Source organism: Manduca sexta, chromosome 25, assembly GCF_014839805.1.
Source record: "Manduca sexta isolate Smith_Timp_Sample1 chromosome 25, JHU_Msex_v1.0, whole genome shotgun sequence".
NCBI classification, from domain to species: domain Eukaryota; kingdom Metazoa; phylum Arthropoda; class Insecta; order Lepidoptera; family Sphingidae; genus Manduca; species Manduca sexta.
The window spans coordinates 15,846,907-15,865,437 of NC_051139.1; the positions used below are offsets into that span (position 1 = coordinate 15,846,907).

The 18,531-nt window shown below is 37.1% G+C and overlaps 1 protein-coding gene, 1 non-coding gene and 1 pseudogene across 2 annotated transcripts; 2 read left to right on the plus strand and 1 right to left on the minus strand.

Moving 5' to 3' along the window:
- Positions 1-836: 836 nt before the first annotated feature.
- Positions 837-2,116, minus strand: LOC115448895 (vegetative cell wall protein gp1). The gene is made up of 2 exons (XM_030176504.2): positions 1,981-2,116; positions 837-1,821 (listed from the first exon to the last, which is right to left on the minus strand). Exon 2 carries the CDS (start codon positions 1,808-1,810, stop codon positions 932-934), a length of 879 nt encoding a protein of 292 aa, XP_030032364.1. The 5' UTR covers positions 1,811-1,821; positions 1,981-2,116; the 3' UTR covers positions 837-931.
- A 24-nt stretch (positions 2,117-2,140) lies between these two features.
- Positions 2,141-3,394, plus strand: LOC115448898 (annotated as a pseudogene).
- Positions 3,395-17,850: 14,456 nt separating this feature from the next.
- Trnak-uuu lies at positions 17,851-17,923 on the plus strand. Its single transcript has one exon. It is a non-coding gene; the product is annotated as a tRNA-Lys (tRNA).
- The last annotated feature ends 608 nt before the right edge of the window (positions 17,924-18,531 follow it).

Below are 18,531 nucleotides of genomic sequence, written 5' to 3' on the forward strand. Positions count from 1 at the left end.
CAATAAACGGAACGTGTTTGAACAGTCAGACTGATTGGATTGATCAATAAGACTTGAATGTGAGTGGCGTTAAGTGGCCGTAGAGAAGCGATGCTACTCCCTTTGATCTTGGATTTATGGTAGATCTTGTAAGTGCAGTCATTTTGAAAAGAATCACTGATATAGCCGAGACGCCTTTCTACAATCATTAACCGAAATAGAAGACAAAGAAAAATATGGGCATTCCCACATGTCATTCATTACATGAATATGCAGGCCGCTTTCGACAGGTTCGTCTGGAAATCTTCAGGAGAGGCGTATGTTCAGCAGTGGATTTTATATGGCTCATAATATTTTTTTACATATCAGATATTATATAAGATATATCATTCCCGTACATAACGTTAGCAGTGGCTACAGCTCCAGGTCTGTTTTCTTAAAGAAACATGAGTCTGTCTGTATTGTTGTCATTGGTGTGCAGTATAAGTTTTTTTTCTATTTAAATAAAGATTTCCATAATGTTTAGTGGTGTTTCTTCTCTAAATATATTGATGTGTTATTATTGAAATTTAAAGAGGCGTTAGTAAAAAACATATTTTTTTTATTTTTGATTCATGTAAATACATTTATTTTCTAAATCACAGTTACAAAAATATTTACATACATTTAAGCTGTTGTTTAATTTATATCAAGATTTAAAACGTTTGCGTTTGAACAACAGCGTCATATTTTGATACTCAATAAAAATAATTAAAAATTCAAGGTTCGTCATATCTATAAAATAATCAAGTCCAATCCAAGTCACCTGCTTAGTAAATTTGTCGACTAATACCTGGGATTTATAAATGAAAATCGCATTTTCGCGGAACTGATTATATTATCTTAATATGTAAGTTACAATATGAACAGTGGATTAATTTGTTCGCAGTTCCTAACAGCAACCCTATATCGCTCAGTTCAGCTCCTCGGGCAGGACCACGGGTTCGGGGACCACTACCTCTGGAATGCTGGGGCTAGGCAGGACCACTGGCTCGGGGACTGCGACCTCAGGAAGGCTGGGGCTAGGCAGGATCACGGGCTCAGGGACCACAATCTCCGGGAGGCTGGGGCTAGGCAGGACCACGGGCTCGGGGACCACGGCCTCAGGAAGGCTGGGGCTAGGCAAGACCACGGGCTCAGGAACCACGGCCTCAGGAAGGCTGGGGCTAGGCAAGACCACGGGCTCGGGGACAACAACTTCAGGAAGGGAAGGACTAGGCATGACGATCGGCTCAGGAAGGCTGGGGTTTACGTCAACGATGTTAACGGGTCCGGGGGCAGGCTCAGCGGCGGCAACATTACCACCGTTCACGTTGATGATGATCTGGACCAAATGAGACGCTTGAGCGGGAACGTTAACCACGGGGGCGGGAGCCGCGCTCTCGACAACAATAGCGGGTCCCACGGCGATGGGAGAGGGTTCGAAGGACTCCAAGATGGCGGGTCCAACAGCGATGGGGGATGAGACCACGGGCTCGGGACCGGCGGGGCCGATGCCAATGGATGGAGGGATAATGGGTTCGGGTCCAGCAGCACCAATATCAACGATGGGGTGGATGACATCTTCGGCTCCGGAACCACCGATACCAATACTCGGTGGGATGACTGGTTCAGGTCCGGCAGCACCGATGCCCGGCATCGGTAGGAGGACGGGTTCGGGTCCAGCAGGGCCAATGCCGATAGACTCAATCAACACTGGCTCGGGTCCAGCGGGGCCGGGCTGGACGAAGGAGCGTGTGGGGCCCGCTACGGCCAGGGCCGCCACGGAGGCGATAATCAGCAGGGTTCTCATAATAATATTTGCTGCGAACACAAAATATAAAATTTACCACATTAATGCACCTTGATAAAGATTTATTTATACTAATTAAATCGGAAGAAAGAAATATGATTTTAACTTGTTAATCACTTAAATTGGCGTTGATTTAAATAGTCAAATAATTTCACATCACCACGCCTTACCTGTTCTGTTTGCTTAGTTGGTCAACAAACTATGATATGATAATTTGGCATTTCCCTTATATACGAAAATACAATATCTAATTTCAACGTAATTAACAAATTAAGATAATAATTTATTGCACTTAATACCACATTTAGATAACCTGTCGAGGTGTGCGGTAGGATTAGCGTTCGTGATTGATCATAGCAGGTATACAAGCGATTAACAACTTATGTCACCCTGCGAAATGTGCATAAAAACTTCTGACAGACAAATTCTGCATTCAAGGCAGGTTGGCATAATAGTGCCAATTGTGATGGGAATAAAGTTAAATTCATAAAAACAATTCTAATTTGAGAAGATGTTGTATTTAGGAGATCAATTTCCTAATTTCACAGCAAATACAACTGACGGTGAAATAAATTTTCATAATTACCTTGGAGGTTAGTGGTGCATTTTGTTTTCTCACAGCGGACTTCACTCCAGTGTGCACGACAGAGCTGTCTCGGGTGCTCATTCTCCTGCCAGGGTTTTCTAAACGTAACACCAAAGTAATTGGCCTGTCGTGTGATACTGTCACCTCACATGTGGTGTAAGGACATCAATAGCTATGCTGGACGCAAAGAACCATTCCCGTATCCAATAATAGGAGACAAGAACTGAGAGATTGCCACGAAGCTTGGTATGATTGACAGACGAGTTAGACCAAGTTGGGATGCCGATGTCTGCTCGAGCGGTCGTTGTAGACCCTAGCAAGCAGTATCGGCTATCGATCTTGTACCCTGCCACCCCTAGAATTTTGATGAGATTCTCCGTGTGCTGGACTCCCTGCAGCTTACGGATAAAGCCAAAGTAGCGACCCCTGTGGACTGGAAGATGGGCGAAGACTGTATGGTGTTGCCAACCTTACCGGCAGACCAAGTGGAGAAACTATTCCCGCAAGGAGTGAGCGTAGTACCCCTGCCGTCTTGGAAAAGCTACCTCAGGAAGACCCGTTGCCCTAAGGTTTAAAATGTATTACCAATTTTATGTTATGGTTGTATTTGAAACAGGCTTGCTATTTATTAGTAACTATATTCATGAATAAAAGTTTTTAGTGTTATTTTATAAATTATAATTACTTACCAGGACCTGATAAGATATTGTTGAAGAGGCTAAAAATTATTTTGTTTGCAATGCATATCGATGGTGAAAAAATTTTAACTAGTTTCTAAGAACGAAGACAAACGGTGAAAGAGAATATCGTCAGGAAACCTGCATACCTGAAAAGTTCTTCATAATACTTACGAAAGTATGTAATGTCTACCAACCCGCTCTAAGCCACCATGGTGAACTGAGACCGAAACCCTCTCAGTAGTAGACCAGGCCGTTGCCCAGCAGTAGCACAGTATATAATATAAGGTTAATATCATTACAATATATTTTTAAAAAATCTGCTCCCTTTTTGATTTTTGTATGCTTCGTCAGGGTTTTATTCCTAATACTAAAACAACAAAATAGTTGCACAATCACATTTTATCAAAAACCTATACGGAAAATAAATAATTTATATACATAGAGATAAAAATGGCTAGACAAAGAGGACTGTGGATCATTTGCTCTGTCGTCACAGGCACCATAAATCATAATATCATAAAATAATCGTTAAATTTCTTTTATCAGATTAAAAAATATCTCTATGATTAATGTATTAGCATTATTTGAAATCGATGTCATAAAGTTATGTTGAGTTTTTATTTATTTATTAAAGTTGCATCAACTTAGTAATACCATCAAACTTTAACATTAGTATAGATTACAACTGCTTTTTGTTAAAGAGCTACTTATAAAATTATAGATGCAAACGACAATTCAAATTATAGATAAAAAAAGCATTATTACAATAAAATAAAATAAAATTAGATCTAAAATTTAAGCTATACTACAACAAATAAAAAATTCATTTAAACGAACAAAATTACTATTATTAATTAATTTATGAGTTTTAATGTATTATGACAAAAATATTGGCTCTTATAATTCAAAAATTTTGCGTGTTTTTTATTAACTTAGTAGGCAAATGAGGGAGCGGTTCGCCTGATGACAGCATTCGCCACCCATGAACTTTGCAATGCCAAAGGCAAAGCCAAGCCGTTGCTAACCGGGAAAATCTATTTAAGAATTACCATAGATAGTGGACTTGAATGAGCTTAAGATCACGTCTTTTATCATAAAAAGATACGTATACGGAGTACATATTTGAATGGCTCCGAGATAATATAATATAAAATATTGGTACGTGATTTCTATAAATTGTGTTTTAATAGCGCTTTACAGACCAAAGATGATTATACCTGATAAACAAAATGCTTTTGTTAGTCATTAGATTGCAATTTATTGCATCTAAACTTGTAATGAAAAGTTGCATAATAATATTTTTCTATTACGTATGCTAACGCAAAACATTGTTTTTTTTAAGAAATGACAAAAAATATATTATGATTCAGGCACGACAAAGTGACTGCACCTGATGATAAATGGAGTTGGGGCCCATAGAATGTCGACTGACGAGAGATGATTACCCTCTTAACATCATATTAATATTTGTTATCTATCCTGCGACAGCATTAACGCAAATTACTTTTAAATTAATCCTGCTACGAGTAACCTAAATCTGTTAAATGAAAATGAATAAATTAATTTTTATTAACATAAATGGTAGCCTAGTTGGTTGTGGAACGGACTGCCGAGACGAATGTACGCAGGTTCAAATCCCAAGGGCACACACCTCTGACTTTTCTAAAAAATTATGTGTGTATTCTTTGTGAATTATCGCTTGCTTTCACGGTGAAGGAAAACATCGTGAGGAAACCTGTATACCTGAGAAATTCTCTATTAGGATTTTCGAGGGTGTGTGCTACCAACCCGCACTAGGCCAGCGTGGTGGACTAAAGCCTATACCCTTTCAGTAGTAGAGGAGGCCCGTGCCCAACAGTGGGACAGTATATAATTCAGGGCTGATATTATTATTATATTATATTATTAAATTAATGTTGTTCGAATTCTTTGAATCTTTTAAACAACTACTATCATGTGAGAACAACATATATAATCTAATCTGTGGCACATTACGACAAGTTGGCGCGGATGAAATCGCGCAAGCATACCACAGACGCCTTCGTGTAATTGCACGCGCGGTTTTGCTCGATTTAGCTCATAACTGCACATTAGGCTGTCCTGCACGACGTTAATTGTACATTCCAAATGATGCGAACGTTGATTAGTGAAGTCCGATTTAGCTGTATGAGGTTTTGATGCCATTACGTCTGCATGGATGCTAATTTAGATGGGCTGTGTTTTCTGCCGCGTTCTATTTCTGCCGCAAAGTAAAATTTAACACACACTGTTCTGTTGCAGTTTAAACTTGTATCCAGTAGTTCTGGGCATTATGAGACTTAACATCTAATTCCTAAGGATGATGATAGCAGTGTACAGCCACGCATTTCTTTGTGATTCATACGGTTGCTACCATTTGTGGGTAGCCGTAATGTTTACCTTCGGGTGAGCGGTTTGCTCGTCTTTTTTTTACGTGCACAACAAAGTGACCGCACCGCACCTGTAAGTAGAGTGGGGTCAAAGAGAAAGTCGACTGAGGCTGATGATTACCCCTCGGCAGTCAACACAATTATCTCGGCCTGTTGGAACCGGATATACCCAGGCTGATCCCGGAACGCGACACACATACGTGGGCCACTATTGTCATCATCATTTCAGCTCTTGAATCGTCCACTGCTGGACATAGGCCTTCCCCATGGAGCGCCACAGGGACCGGTTCTGGACCGCCCTCATCCATCGGACTCCGGCGACCCTCACCAGATCGTCGGCCCATCTCGTGGGGTCCTGCCTACGCTGCGTCTCCCGGTTCATGGTCGCCACTTCAGAACTTTTCTACCCCAACGGCCATAAGTTCTACGAGCTATGTGCCCTGCCCACTGCCACTTGAGTTTCGCAACTCTAAGGTGAGCCACTATGGTGGGTTTTAATACCTTATGTACGGTGGTCGCTATCCGGGCAGATATAAAATATCAACCAGTAGTGTTTCATAATCATCATCAATTATATCTAAGCGACAAATCAACCAAAAAATGAGTTATGTATATTTTTTGTAATTGCCAGACTTTTCTGCTTCGTTTGATCTTTATTTTATTTCTAGGACGATTTATTGGTGTAATATAAATTGTTGTTATAAATTATCTTATTAACATAAAAACTTTTAATCGCTTTATTTAAAAGTTAACTGATTGTCGTTTAGATATAATTTTCTTTCAAGAGTTTAACATCTATCCCGCCACAAAGATCGAACTTCCAACAATGTCATCCTCCAAGAAGCAAGTGATAAAAAGATTAACAATTACTTAACCAAAACAACCCTGGCCAAGTCAAAGTGTAAAGGTGAACGTCCATTACTGCCGAAACAGTTTAGCTCGTTACGCAGATTGATGCCGGTGAACTTCAAAACTGCTATTTGCTTAAGGACACTTCTCAACTCCGAAGTTAGGCCGTTTCTGTACTTCGTTTCTTTATGTTTTTGTTGCGATGTGTTTTGTTTAGGCTTGTTGTGTATTGTGTGGGAATGATAGCTGTAATGAGGGTTTCATGACTAATCGGGTAAGTTATTATGGCATTTTCAATATGAGTTTAAAGTCTAGAAGTGTGACCTGTACCAGCTAAAAGGCTCAACGCTATATTTCCATAAATAAGATTTTAATTACATGCCTCCTAAATTCGGTAAACTGTAGATAGTCAACTCGAATTGCCGATTCGTTCGATAGGTACAAAAAAACTCATAATTCATTTTTTTAATCCGAAGCTGCCTAGAAATTCTATACCCTACAAACTTTTATTAAAACAAGAATAAACCGCAAAACCGCTACTAATAACTCTAGTATTAAACCAAATTAGGTCAACTTGCTAAGTTAATTCAATTGTGGAGTGCAACAGCTGCTCCGTTGTCCCACATCTGCCATCTTACGAGAACATGCTTACCACTTTCTTAATAAAGCGTGTCTAGTTTTGATGTGGTTACCTAATCATAGTTTAGTAGTTAATGTGTTATTCTTTTACTATCTAAGCAGCCGGTCTTCATCTGAATAGCCCCTGCTTTGTCCTTTTTTATTTTATGTAGCTTTTGCTCGCGACTTTGTCGGTGCGAAAGAATTCTTCCAGGATAAAATTCCCGTTGTATATTTTCCTAGGATAGAAAGTAGCCTATGTACTGTCTGCACCAGGGGAAACCTGCGAATGAGATACTGGAATCCCTCAGCTTTGCGACTGCAGGGACCTGGATGAAAGTTGAGAGGAGATATTTGGAGAAGTGTGGGGGTAAGGAAAGGATCTTAGGATGAAGAGAGGAGAAGAGGAAATGTTCGCGAGCACCCATAGGCGTCAATGTGTAGTCACAATCATGAGGTATACACACTAAACTATTTGCCTAGAGCCGCGGCAAATGTCCCCACGTGCATGGGAGTATATTTTTTTTTTATTACTTTAAATGACGAGCCTAGCTTGCCATTCGCCTGATGGTAAGCGATGCCGCCCATAAACAGTAGAAACACCATCCAACACCTTGAATTACAGTATTGATTGGTATTCCACTGCGCTCGCCATTCGGTGTGAAGACTGAGCGCACAAGAATTTGCAACCTAGATTATTCTTTATAACTTTCAAAACTAGTTCTTTATGTCCATGTTCATTTGTTTCTGTCCCATTTGGGCCATTTCCATGATGAGGCTCATTCCAGTCTCATGAACGCAAAACGTCTCAAGCCTCTAATGGGCATGAAGTAATTTACCGCGACGCTATTATGTTTTATTACACATTTTAGTCTAGAAATAGTGCTTATTTTTCACCCCAAATGGCATAGACATATTGAGGCGGTTTAGTAAATGTTCCAAATTGAATAGATAAGTTCAAACTTAATAATAATACCAGGCCTGTATTTTTTTTTATTGAAATTATGATTTTCCCTGAGATTCCTGATTTCTCTGAAATACGGCATATTCAGGGTCATTTTGACGTGATACTAAATGAAACTACATACTTATCTACTTGGAAATAACACTTAATAATAAGTTACTTGAGCTGTAGATGTAAAATAAAAAAGTGTAAGTTTCGAACAAAATAAATATTAATAAAAAGTAATTTTAATTTTACGCGCCCAAAAGCCACTACTACTACTACTCTAAGAGAATTCGTTGCTATGGCAACATTATACTTTCAGTTAGAAATACACCCTAGCACTCACCCTATTCACATTAAACTACAAAATGATCAAAAAATGAGAAAATTAAAACCAGATTTTTTCGTGAAAATATTAGTTATTAATTGACCTGATTGATCCTGTATACACATTAAGACATAATATTATAAATTCTTATAATTATAGTACTTTCAGCAAAAAGTACTTAACGCCATTTTTGGAACCCTATTTGTTTTAAACCGAATCATTAAACCAAAGCTAGAAGATACTAAAATATATTTTCATTCAACTTCAAATTGGAAACGATAGCTACGGAATTATCAAGACTTTTCAACAGCCATACTAATTAAACTGGTCAAATTTAAGCCCTCATATAAAATTCTATCAAGAAAAAACTAATTTGAAATGGCGCAGTGTTTCGAACGATCTTCAAAATGAAATAGGAACGGAATAATTGCTACTTTTTTTTATACAGCCATGACAAACTCACCTCACTGTACCTGATGGTAAGTGGAGTGGGGTCCAATAGAGTGTCGACAGACGAGAGATGATTACCCCTCGACAGTCGACACAATTATGCCGGCCTATTAGAGCCGGATATACACAGGTTGGTAATGGTACGCGACACACTTACTTGGGGCACTATGACGGTTTTTAACACCTTTTGTATAAACTGTGGTCGCTATCCAGGCGGATATAAAATATATCCTACCACCAGCAAAACACTTATGATAATTTCCTTCAATCGAAAAACTAGTTTTAAATATTAATCGGCTATGTAATCATGCTATATAATTTATTGAAGCATTTTTAATCTAGCAAAAAACGATTTCGTATTACATTTTATATTTTATTCGATAAAATGTTTATCGATGAGAATTAATTGAAAATCGGATATTGAAAAATTCGGACTAAATTTAAAACCCGGTATCGAAAATAGTTTCAGGCTTAACGAAAACCAAAAATGAATACATATTTAATGTTGCAAACTGAATAAGTTAACCGCTCTGTATTAGCTCAAATAAATATGAAAACAATTGTAACACTATTAACGAACAATTCCAATAAATTAATTTGAATTATTAATTAACCAGTCTATCGGATGACACCAATCACAAAATGGTGGACCTTTTTAACATTAAAGCAAGCAAGATGGCGGCACGTCAGTTAATTTTTTTTATACAGTCTGCTATTGATAAATATATTTCGCTTTCAAGTTTATTTTAAGTTGAAATATATGAACGAAAAAATAATTACGTCATATCTTTTACCATTTTTTCACGTTTGTTACCAGATAACGTATTTATCCAGATATATATTTACTGCACTGTAATAAATATGGGTTAATATAATGCGAAAATTTTTCAACCATATTCTAGGAATAGCAAAGAATGAATATAAATGAATTAGACTAGATCCTCTCTACACTCTTCATTTCCATTGTTATACCAATGCCTTCTTTTTACAATAGTAAGCCAGTACATTATCGCAAGAGTCAATAAGTTTATGAACCTTAAACACCAACAATGCCAAAGAAGGAATTAAAGGCGTGGGACGTCATGTTCCGGTCTTTGATGACTACTTCATGAAACTATATATCAGTCTCTTTCAAAATAGTTTCAATTGAGTACTTATATGAAAAATATTTCCTACACCTCTGCATTTGCAAGCGAAAAGATTTTATTGAATTTCATCTTACACATGACCCAAATCTGTCTACGCTTGGAACATAAAATCAACTAACGCACGCAGCCGACTAAGTACGAGGCGTAATTTGGCTCGGCGTGAAGCGAAACAATAAATATAAAATTTTAGGCACCCACTTATGAACAGCCGGCAAACACGTCTAAGTTTTGACAGATGTAAAACGGTACCCGCGCGATACGTTCGCTCCGCGAGTTATAAAACGACTGGGGAAACATACGATGCTTAATTTTGTATTCACACTCTGAAAAATAATAAATATACTCAAGATTTTTTTTAACGCTAAATAGTCGCGCGATCTTCATCCTCTGCATAAAAGGAGGTAAAAACCTATTGAGAATTTTTCTCTATTTAAGCATGTTTAAGAAGGATTTGGATTGGTTTTTATGCCGCCAGTGAGTGACAATTTAGATGTAACCATGAAATAAATGTGTACCGATCATAGTTTCCCCCTATTACTATTTCTGTGGAGATTTATCTTAAATCTTAACAGTCCGACATCCAAACATCATAAATCATAATTGTTTATTGTTTAAATCTATCATTCAAATAAATTTGTCTTGAGGCTTTACGTAATCTTTACACAAAGGTATGTTATGTAGTTGATTACTTTATACGTTTTTATCTTTAGTACACTTCAGTTTTTAACTGTATCCACTCCATTGCAGCAAACTCGATTTCGCGGCTCAGACAATGCAATAACTTGCAATCACTGTGCGATATTGGAGTTCGTATAAAATCCAATCAACCGTAGTCTATCATAGAACGATATTCTGGGATATGGCCGACGAAATTCTATTTCTGTTTTTCAGTATAAAAATCTTTAAAATAATTTTGAAGACTTTTTGCAAAATATTATATTATACTGATAATCTGCAATTACTAATTTGATCATAATTGATCGCAAACGGTGGTCTACCTTCGGCAGTGGACGATGATAGCCTGATTAACGAACTTACTACATTACCAATATTTATTATACACGAATGCATAGGTAGGGACCCAAAAAGGTTTTTTTTTGACACAGGCAAGGAAAAGTGATACCTCTGCAGCTAATATACTTACCAAAGAGTGTGGTCCTAAATGTTGCCTAAAAAGAGATGTTTTTCCCTGGCGTATCGACTCAATTATGCCAGCCTGTTTGAAACTGGATATGATCTCGGACCGGACACAGTTACGCAGGCCACTATGGCGTATTTTACTTCTCTTTAAAGGAAGGGGGATTCCAGTATTCCCATCGCAGCTCTCCACCGGTGTTGACTGCATGATCAATAATCAACTTATACGAGATAAGGTGTTAATTAAACTTCAATATTATACGCTCTCATCAAAGTAAAATACAAAACGCTTACACCCGTCCGCAATAATGTCCCGTATTTTTTAATCCCAAGGAAAATAAGCCCGAAGCAAATGAAATACCCTCGCGAGGAGCGTTTTATGAATTCATAACATCTGGATGACGTTTTTATTTTGTTCATTACTAGAGGAAGTTTGTTTAATAACTTCGTTAACGTTGCTTCGATGAAGGCGTTACGATTTAAAAGTCTCGACGGGTTTTTTTACAGGTTTAAATAAAGTTCATCTACGCGTAGTAAGTCTGCTTAGGTGATTTGATAAGTCGTGGCCCTGCAGTGTGTTTGTCATCCTGATATATTAAGGATACCTATAATAAGTAGATTTCATTTTAAACCGCAACATAGCTGTGCTACAACCTGCTTGGCGAGAGATATAGACAATGCGCTTCAATTTTGTATAAACACATATTATACTTTTAAGTGAATTAAATAAATAAATATTTATGACATTAAATTTGTCCGCTGGCACACAAATTCGTATTCCTTTGCTTTGCCAAGCGAAAAAATAAACGTAGAACTGTACGAAATCAGTGATAAATCGGGATATGCAAATCCCTCTGGATCGCTGCATTATCTGTTTATTTTTGTTATTTACACAAGTGATTTACAACCGTTGCGCTGTCCCAGCGGCGTGCAGTTGAACGGTGTACTAGTAGCGGGAGTGGAAGTTAGGTTATAAAATCACGAATTTATCTGTCGTAACCTAAGCGTGTATTTGTCGAACCAAACTAATATTTCTGCCTCGGTGGCGTAGTTGTATTGCACGTCCGGTACAATAGCGCTCTGAGGTCCTGGGTTCGAATCCCGGGTCGGGCAAAGTGATATTTGGGTTTTTCTGCTCAGTATCAGCCCGGAGTCTGGAATTTGTGCCCGATATGGCGATAGGCTCGCCCCCTATCACATCATGGGACGGAACATACTTGGCGAAAAGTGGGTGCCCTAGTTGCGCCTCTGCATACCCCTTCGGGGATAAAATGCGTGATGGTATGTACTAATATTTCTTTTTGTATATATAGATTTTCCAACAAAAATCATCGAGAGTTTTAAAATTCAAGGGATACAATATTGCATAGAAAACAAAAATTCTAATTTTGTCGCGGTTTTTGTAAAATGGTAAACGACATCCAACTATATTTTAATAAGTCTTGGGCAACAATATCTACCAGTTTTTTTCACCTAGAACAAGATTACTATACAATACTCTTCTGTAGCCACCATTATTTTGTATGACACTGACCAAATAAATTTACAGTTAAGCAATCTATGGTTCACCCATTATCTATCCGATACCTAGGCATAATATATGGTCCACGCTACACCTATACAGAGAGAGCCATAGTTAAGGCAAATCTCTGGGTTTTTGCGTAATGCTTTTTCCCGATTATCGAAGAAGTTTTTGTTGTTCCCCTTGCAAGCACATTTCGCGAAGCTCTAAGCGGTGCCATACTCACCACCCTTAAGATAATCTCTGCATTTGTACACCTACAATTTGACCTTACGTTGGCCCATTCACCATTCTTTAAAATCACTTCATCTAGATAAGCGTTGACCTTATTTCGATATTGTGATACATTCTAAAACCTTGCAATATCTGGGCAGTCACGCGTCATATTAGCAAAAATACTGTTATTTTGGTAGTATTACGTCAATAACTCTACATCAGAGTATTTCAACAGAGAGCTTACTTTCTCATCTATCTCTATTAGTGGCTGCGACTCAACGAAATAACATTGTTATGTTTCTTTATTAACCAGACTTTGCTTTAACAAATTGTTGGTTCACCCTTGTTATTGGGGGGATTGTTTTGATATTTGCGATGAGGTCTGATGTCCAAAGTATATACTGAGAATTATTGTCGTCTCTGGATACCACAGTGCGGTGTCCGGAGTTTTGTTTCCAAGTCACTGGTAGCAGGTTTAATAGTATTTCTGTCACAAACATAATCTTGAATTATATGAACTCAATAGTAACAAATCATCTTTATTGCATATAATAATGATATCAGCCCTGCATACCGTCCCACTCCTGGGCACGGGCCTCCTCTACTACTGAGAGGGATTAGGCCTTAGTCCTTCATTGCATATCATGTGTTAATGCAGAGCGCTGGTCCTAACTACGAATCCAAAATTCACGAAGTTTGTGTCATAAGACAACATCAAAGCGGTAGACAGAGGTGTAACCAGAGCACCAACTCTTCGACATATATGCTCCGTCCCATAATATGATACGATGCGAGTCTATCGCCATTTTAGACATAGTACCCAGATTCCAAGCTAATAATAAGTAAAAAAACCAAATCTCACTTTGCCCGAACCGGGATTCGTACTCCGTTTCTCAAACGATATTCATACCGCGCACGCAATACAACTACGCCACCAAGGTAGTCATAAAATAAACTGAAATTAAATCGACATCAAACTTTATTCAAACAAATATTATATCAACGTATAAATATCATATCATAACTCGATTGTTCAAAAAAACACATTTTTATAAGTAACTCTACAATTAAAATGCGTCATACTTATTGTTTCATTGTATCATCATTTGTGTTTGAATTTACACTTATATATACGGCTGAAGAGTTTGTTAGTTTGTTTGAACGCGCTAATCTCAGGAACTATTGCTTCAGATTAAAACAATGTTTAAGTGCTGGATAGCAGTGGCGAAGCGTCTATACAACCCGATTCCTACCGGCTTCCCTTTTAGGTTTATTTACGATTGTCTTAGGTTTTTTTTTCACGGGTTACCTTTTGAAAAATTCCACCCTTCGCCACTACTGGATAGTCCATTTATCGAAGAAGATTATAATATATGAATCTGAAGAGTTTGTTTTGAACGCGCGAATCTCATAAGCTACTAAACCTATTTTGATATTTTTTTCACTAATAAGAAGCGACGTTACTCCCGAGTGAGGCTTTTTATCCCGGGAAAATATGAAGCAAGACTGTTATCACGGAAAAGTCTACGCGAACGAAACTGCGAGCAAAAGCTAGTACTTTACATGCATATACGTTAGTTGTTATTTAGAACATTAATTATGATTGGCAATAATTTATTGTGTTCCAATCATCGGGTTGAGCAGGAAGGATTTGACGCGCTAATCAGTTTTGTTAGCGTTAATACGACTTATCTGATTATAGCATTTGGGTTGGTATGGCGCCCTACCTTAATTAATTCCAAAATCAAAATCGTTTTATAACTCCAAAACTTTGCTTGGAAAATTTACAATCAAAATAAACTCGACAGTAGAGTGAATTCAATTTGTGAAAGTATTTTCGGTTAATATTTACAAATAACACATCTTTATAACATTAAGATGCATTTTTCTTGTAAAGTAACATTTAGCTTCCTTGCACGTTTTAGTTATACATTACTAAGTGTTGGTTGCGGCTTCGCCCGCGTGAGATGCCTTTCCCGCTATAAAAGTCCTTAAAAGATTATAATGATAGCGCCATTTATTTAGAAAATTCAATTATTTAGCATTAGAGCAAATTACCTATTAGTAGTCTACGCAGGACATGGCATATGTGACGAATTTCATTGAAATCCATCAAGCTGCTTCTACGTTTACTCCTAAAATTTCATAAATAATTGTATTACGGTACGGCTCAGTGCTGAGGTCTCTGGTTGGATCCTCGGGTCAGACAAAGTGATATTGGGTTTTTCTACTCAATATCAGCCCAGAGTCTCGAGTTTGTGTCCGATATGGCGATAAGCTCGCCCTCTAACACATCATGAGGTGAAATACAAACGGCGGAAAGTGGGTGCCCTAGTTGTTGCTCTACCTACCCTTTTAGAGATGACGTGAGTGTGTTCAATACACCTTTAGAATAGGCTAATGCTAAATTACGCAATATATCAAAACAACTCGGGTATTATAAATTATAATTAATTAATTTATTGTAATACTGTCATTATTGAATTTGTATGGATTCGGCTTGATCCGCCCGTGACATAATCTATACTGACTTATGAAATGATAAATTGTTTAGGTAAGTATTGTTTACAGCAAATAATTTACTGATTGTAAATTCAATTTTGACTTGGTGGCTTTTTTTTTATTGCTTTAAATGACAAGACGAGCTTGCCGTTCGCCTGATGGTAAGCGATACGACCGCCCATAATCAGTACAAACCTAGGCTTATTGCGGATTGGTAGACTTCACACATCCTCGAAAATTCCTATTGAGAATTTTTCAGATATGCAGGTTTTCCTTCACCTTTAAAGCAAGCGATAATTCACAAAGAATACACACATAATTTTAGAAAAATCAGAGGTGTGTGCCCCTTGGTATTTGAACCTGCGGACATTCGTCTCGGCAGTCCGTTCCGCAACCAACTAGGCTATCGCCGCTTTTAATGATGATCAAGTGCAGGGTAATATTTAATTCTTCTTAATCATAATTATATTCAATAAACATTCCACAGCATCAAAAACTAAACATTACTACCTTTTATATTTAAGTCAATTAATTCACTTCAAGCCCCAACATCAAAGGTAATATAAAACTATAAAAATATTGCCGCATCGTTTGCAATTCTCTTTGACCCTATCACCCCTTTTTCGCCCCCACCCTCGATGTAACGGCACTGATGACTTACAAACAGACTGACAGCCGGCAAACATCTATTACCTGCGGGGAAAGAGGTGGGATGACTCTCTCCCGGGAAATGTTTTCTGTTAGGTTCCGTATGAGCAAATAAAGTGATGAAATATTTGCAAACGCTCTGTGTAACAACTTATTTCATTCATAAACACTGCCTACATGTTTGAAATAAGATAATCTAGTATGCAACTTATCAGTAAAATACACTTAGGAAGGAAACATGGATTAAAGAATTAAAAAAAAAGATAATCCGAACTTTATCTTTATCGTGTTTCGTTCATGGAGTCGCCATTCGTTGCACAGCGTGACGTCAGGCTTTTTCAAGTGCTGCACGCTCAAATGAACAGCTCGCTTTATTTTCTTTTCCATTTTTGAAAGTTGGATATCCAGAGCAAACACATGACGCAAAAAGGATAGATTGACGTTCAATCTGCTTTTTTGTTCACCGACACTTTTAGTTTATTTTCTCTGTTTGAAAATAGAATGAAATTTAAAAACGGCCGGTGTTTTTTGTTTGCATGATAAAGTGTTTGCGATACATATCTGAAGCTATTGCTGCATTAAGCATGATTGTATTTTTTTTAATCGATTGACACGCATGGATTTATATATCGAATTATAGTTATAAATTTATTAGAAATAAGATTGATTTTTATATGTAACAGCAATTTATAATTTGATGTAGGTTTTCTGCCCCACTCCAGATCCACATTAACAGCAGTTTTCAATAAACGATTCCAATATCAATCTTCAATCCGATTCCGGGAATGAACCAATCATAATAAGCCTTTTATAAGCATGTCAAAGTAAACTTTGTTCTAGAGACTTATGTGCCCTCACACCCACCACTACAACTCCTGTAAGCCAGGATCAGCAGTGGCACGTATTTTATGACACCGAGCAGTGAAGCTCGGCGAGTCTCAGGGAAAACTAATATGTCATTATCCCGTAACGAAATCAATCAAATAAAAAGATAGTCTCTAAAAGTCTCTAAACTTTGTTCTGATTGATCCATTTTTGAAATAGATCAAAAACGCCGATTGAGATAATTTACTGAGAATGACGGTTTACCGACTAAATAATATTATAATTTTATTCACAACTTGCCCTATTATTTAATCATATTTTTTAATTACTTTGAAAACATTCGATATATTTGTTTGCCAAACCTTATCTTAATCCAACTGTTAATCATAAATCACCTGATTCATAAAGCATAATCCAAGTCCAAAGATAATATTAAATCTAGGACGTGGTCAGATCAGTTCGCATAATTTATTACATTATCGAGTCATTGTACTGGTACATTGCAATATGATTCATATAAAATTTATTACTAAAAAGTTGGAATAACAGCGACTGTTATGGGAAACAAAGGTTGTTCATTGAAATAAAGTTAAAATTCGCGTATTCATAAGAAATCATTTAAAAATTATAATTTTTGTCAGGTGTCGTCTATATATTAAATAATGTACTTAGTTCTGGTATCCATGATAATAAAAACGGTGACAAAAATATTATTAGTTCTACATAAAAGATGATTTTGATATTTTGACATGTTTTTTTATGAATTCTGTTGAAATAATTCGTCTGATTATATCCGACGAATTATTTTTCCTATGGAATTTATTTGAAGATTGAAAAATAAATGAAATATATGTACTTAGGTAGTCGCATTATAGACTTTTGAGATATGCAAAAAAAAATACAAAATTAAATCAAATAAACTAAACGAGAATAGGCGAGAGAAGTTTTGAAATTATTCAGTTACTTATGTGGCTGACTGTACATAATAATTACATCAATTAATTTCTTTATTAAAACGCGAAAGCGTGTGTAGTCAACGAAATAACATCCCCTCAAGCTCTAATTTTTTTATTTGCCACGGTCTGGTAACTTAAATCGTGCACGTCGAAAATAAATACGAATATATGTTTGTTGTCAATGTTTGTACCCTATATTGTTTTAGCATATACCTACAGGAGCCCGGATAGCTCAGTCGGTAGAGCATTGGACTTTTAATCCAAGGGTCCAGGGTTCAAGTCCCTGTCCGGGCGGCTTACATTTTGGATCACCAAGAGCACATTTACAGCTTAATATTTCTTAAAACAAAGCATGTTATCCCATGGCGCGTATAACCCAGTCGAATAGGGTCATATCTTACTCTTTTACTTCTTAATAATATTATAAATTGGAGTGCTAAACACTTCTTAAGTAATGATTTCACAATTTCCACATCACGAAGGAACCCTAAAATGACGTACTCTATCAACGTACTGGTGCAGCGGCGACTAGGAATCAATAATGCCTCGGGTCAGATTAAACCGATGGAACGTTTGTGCATTCTGATTTACCTTTTAAGTCCATGCTTTATGGTTGATAATGTGGTTTTAACGTGTCAATGTTCTGGACGTTAAAACTTTGCGTACATTTGAAAATAACTGTTACCTTCTATTTTTGAATTCATTTTTCGAACAGAGAATAGGAACGCGATGCTGATTGGTTACCTGAGAGTAATAGATTACCATCGAGATAGGAATTACGTTCAATCAGCCACAGATATAGCTGAATATAGTCAAAATTTCAAATTGCCTATACACGCTAAGTATAGTTGCTTTTTTCTGTTGTGTGAAGTGTCTTTTGTGTTTTTTTTTCTAAAAACACA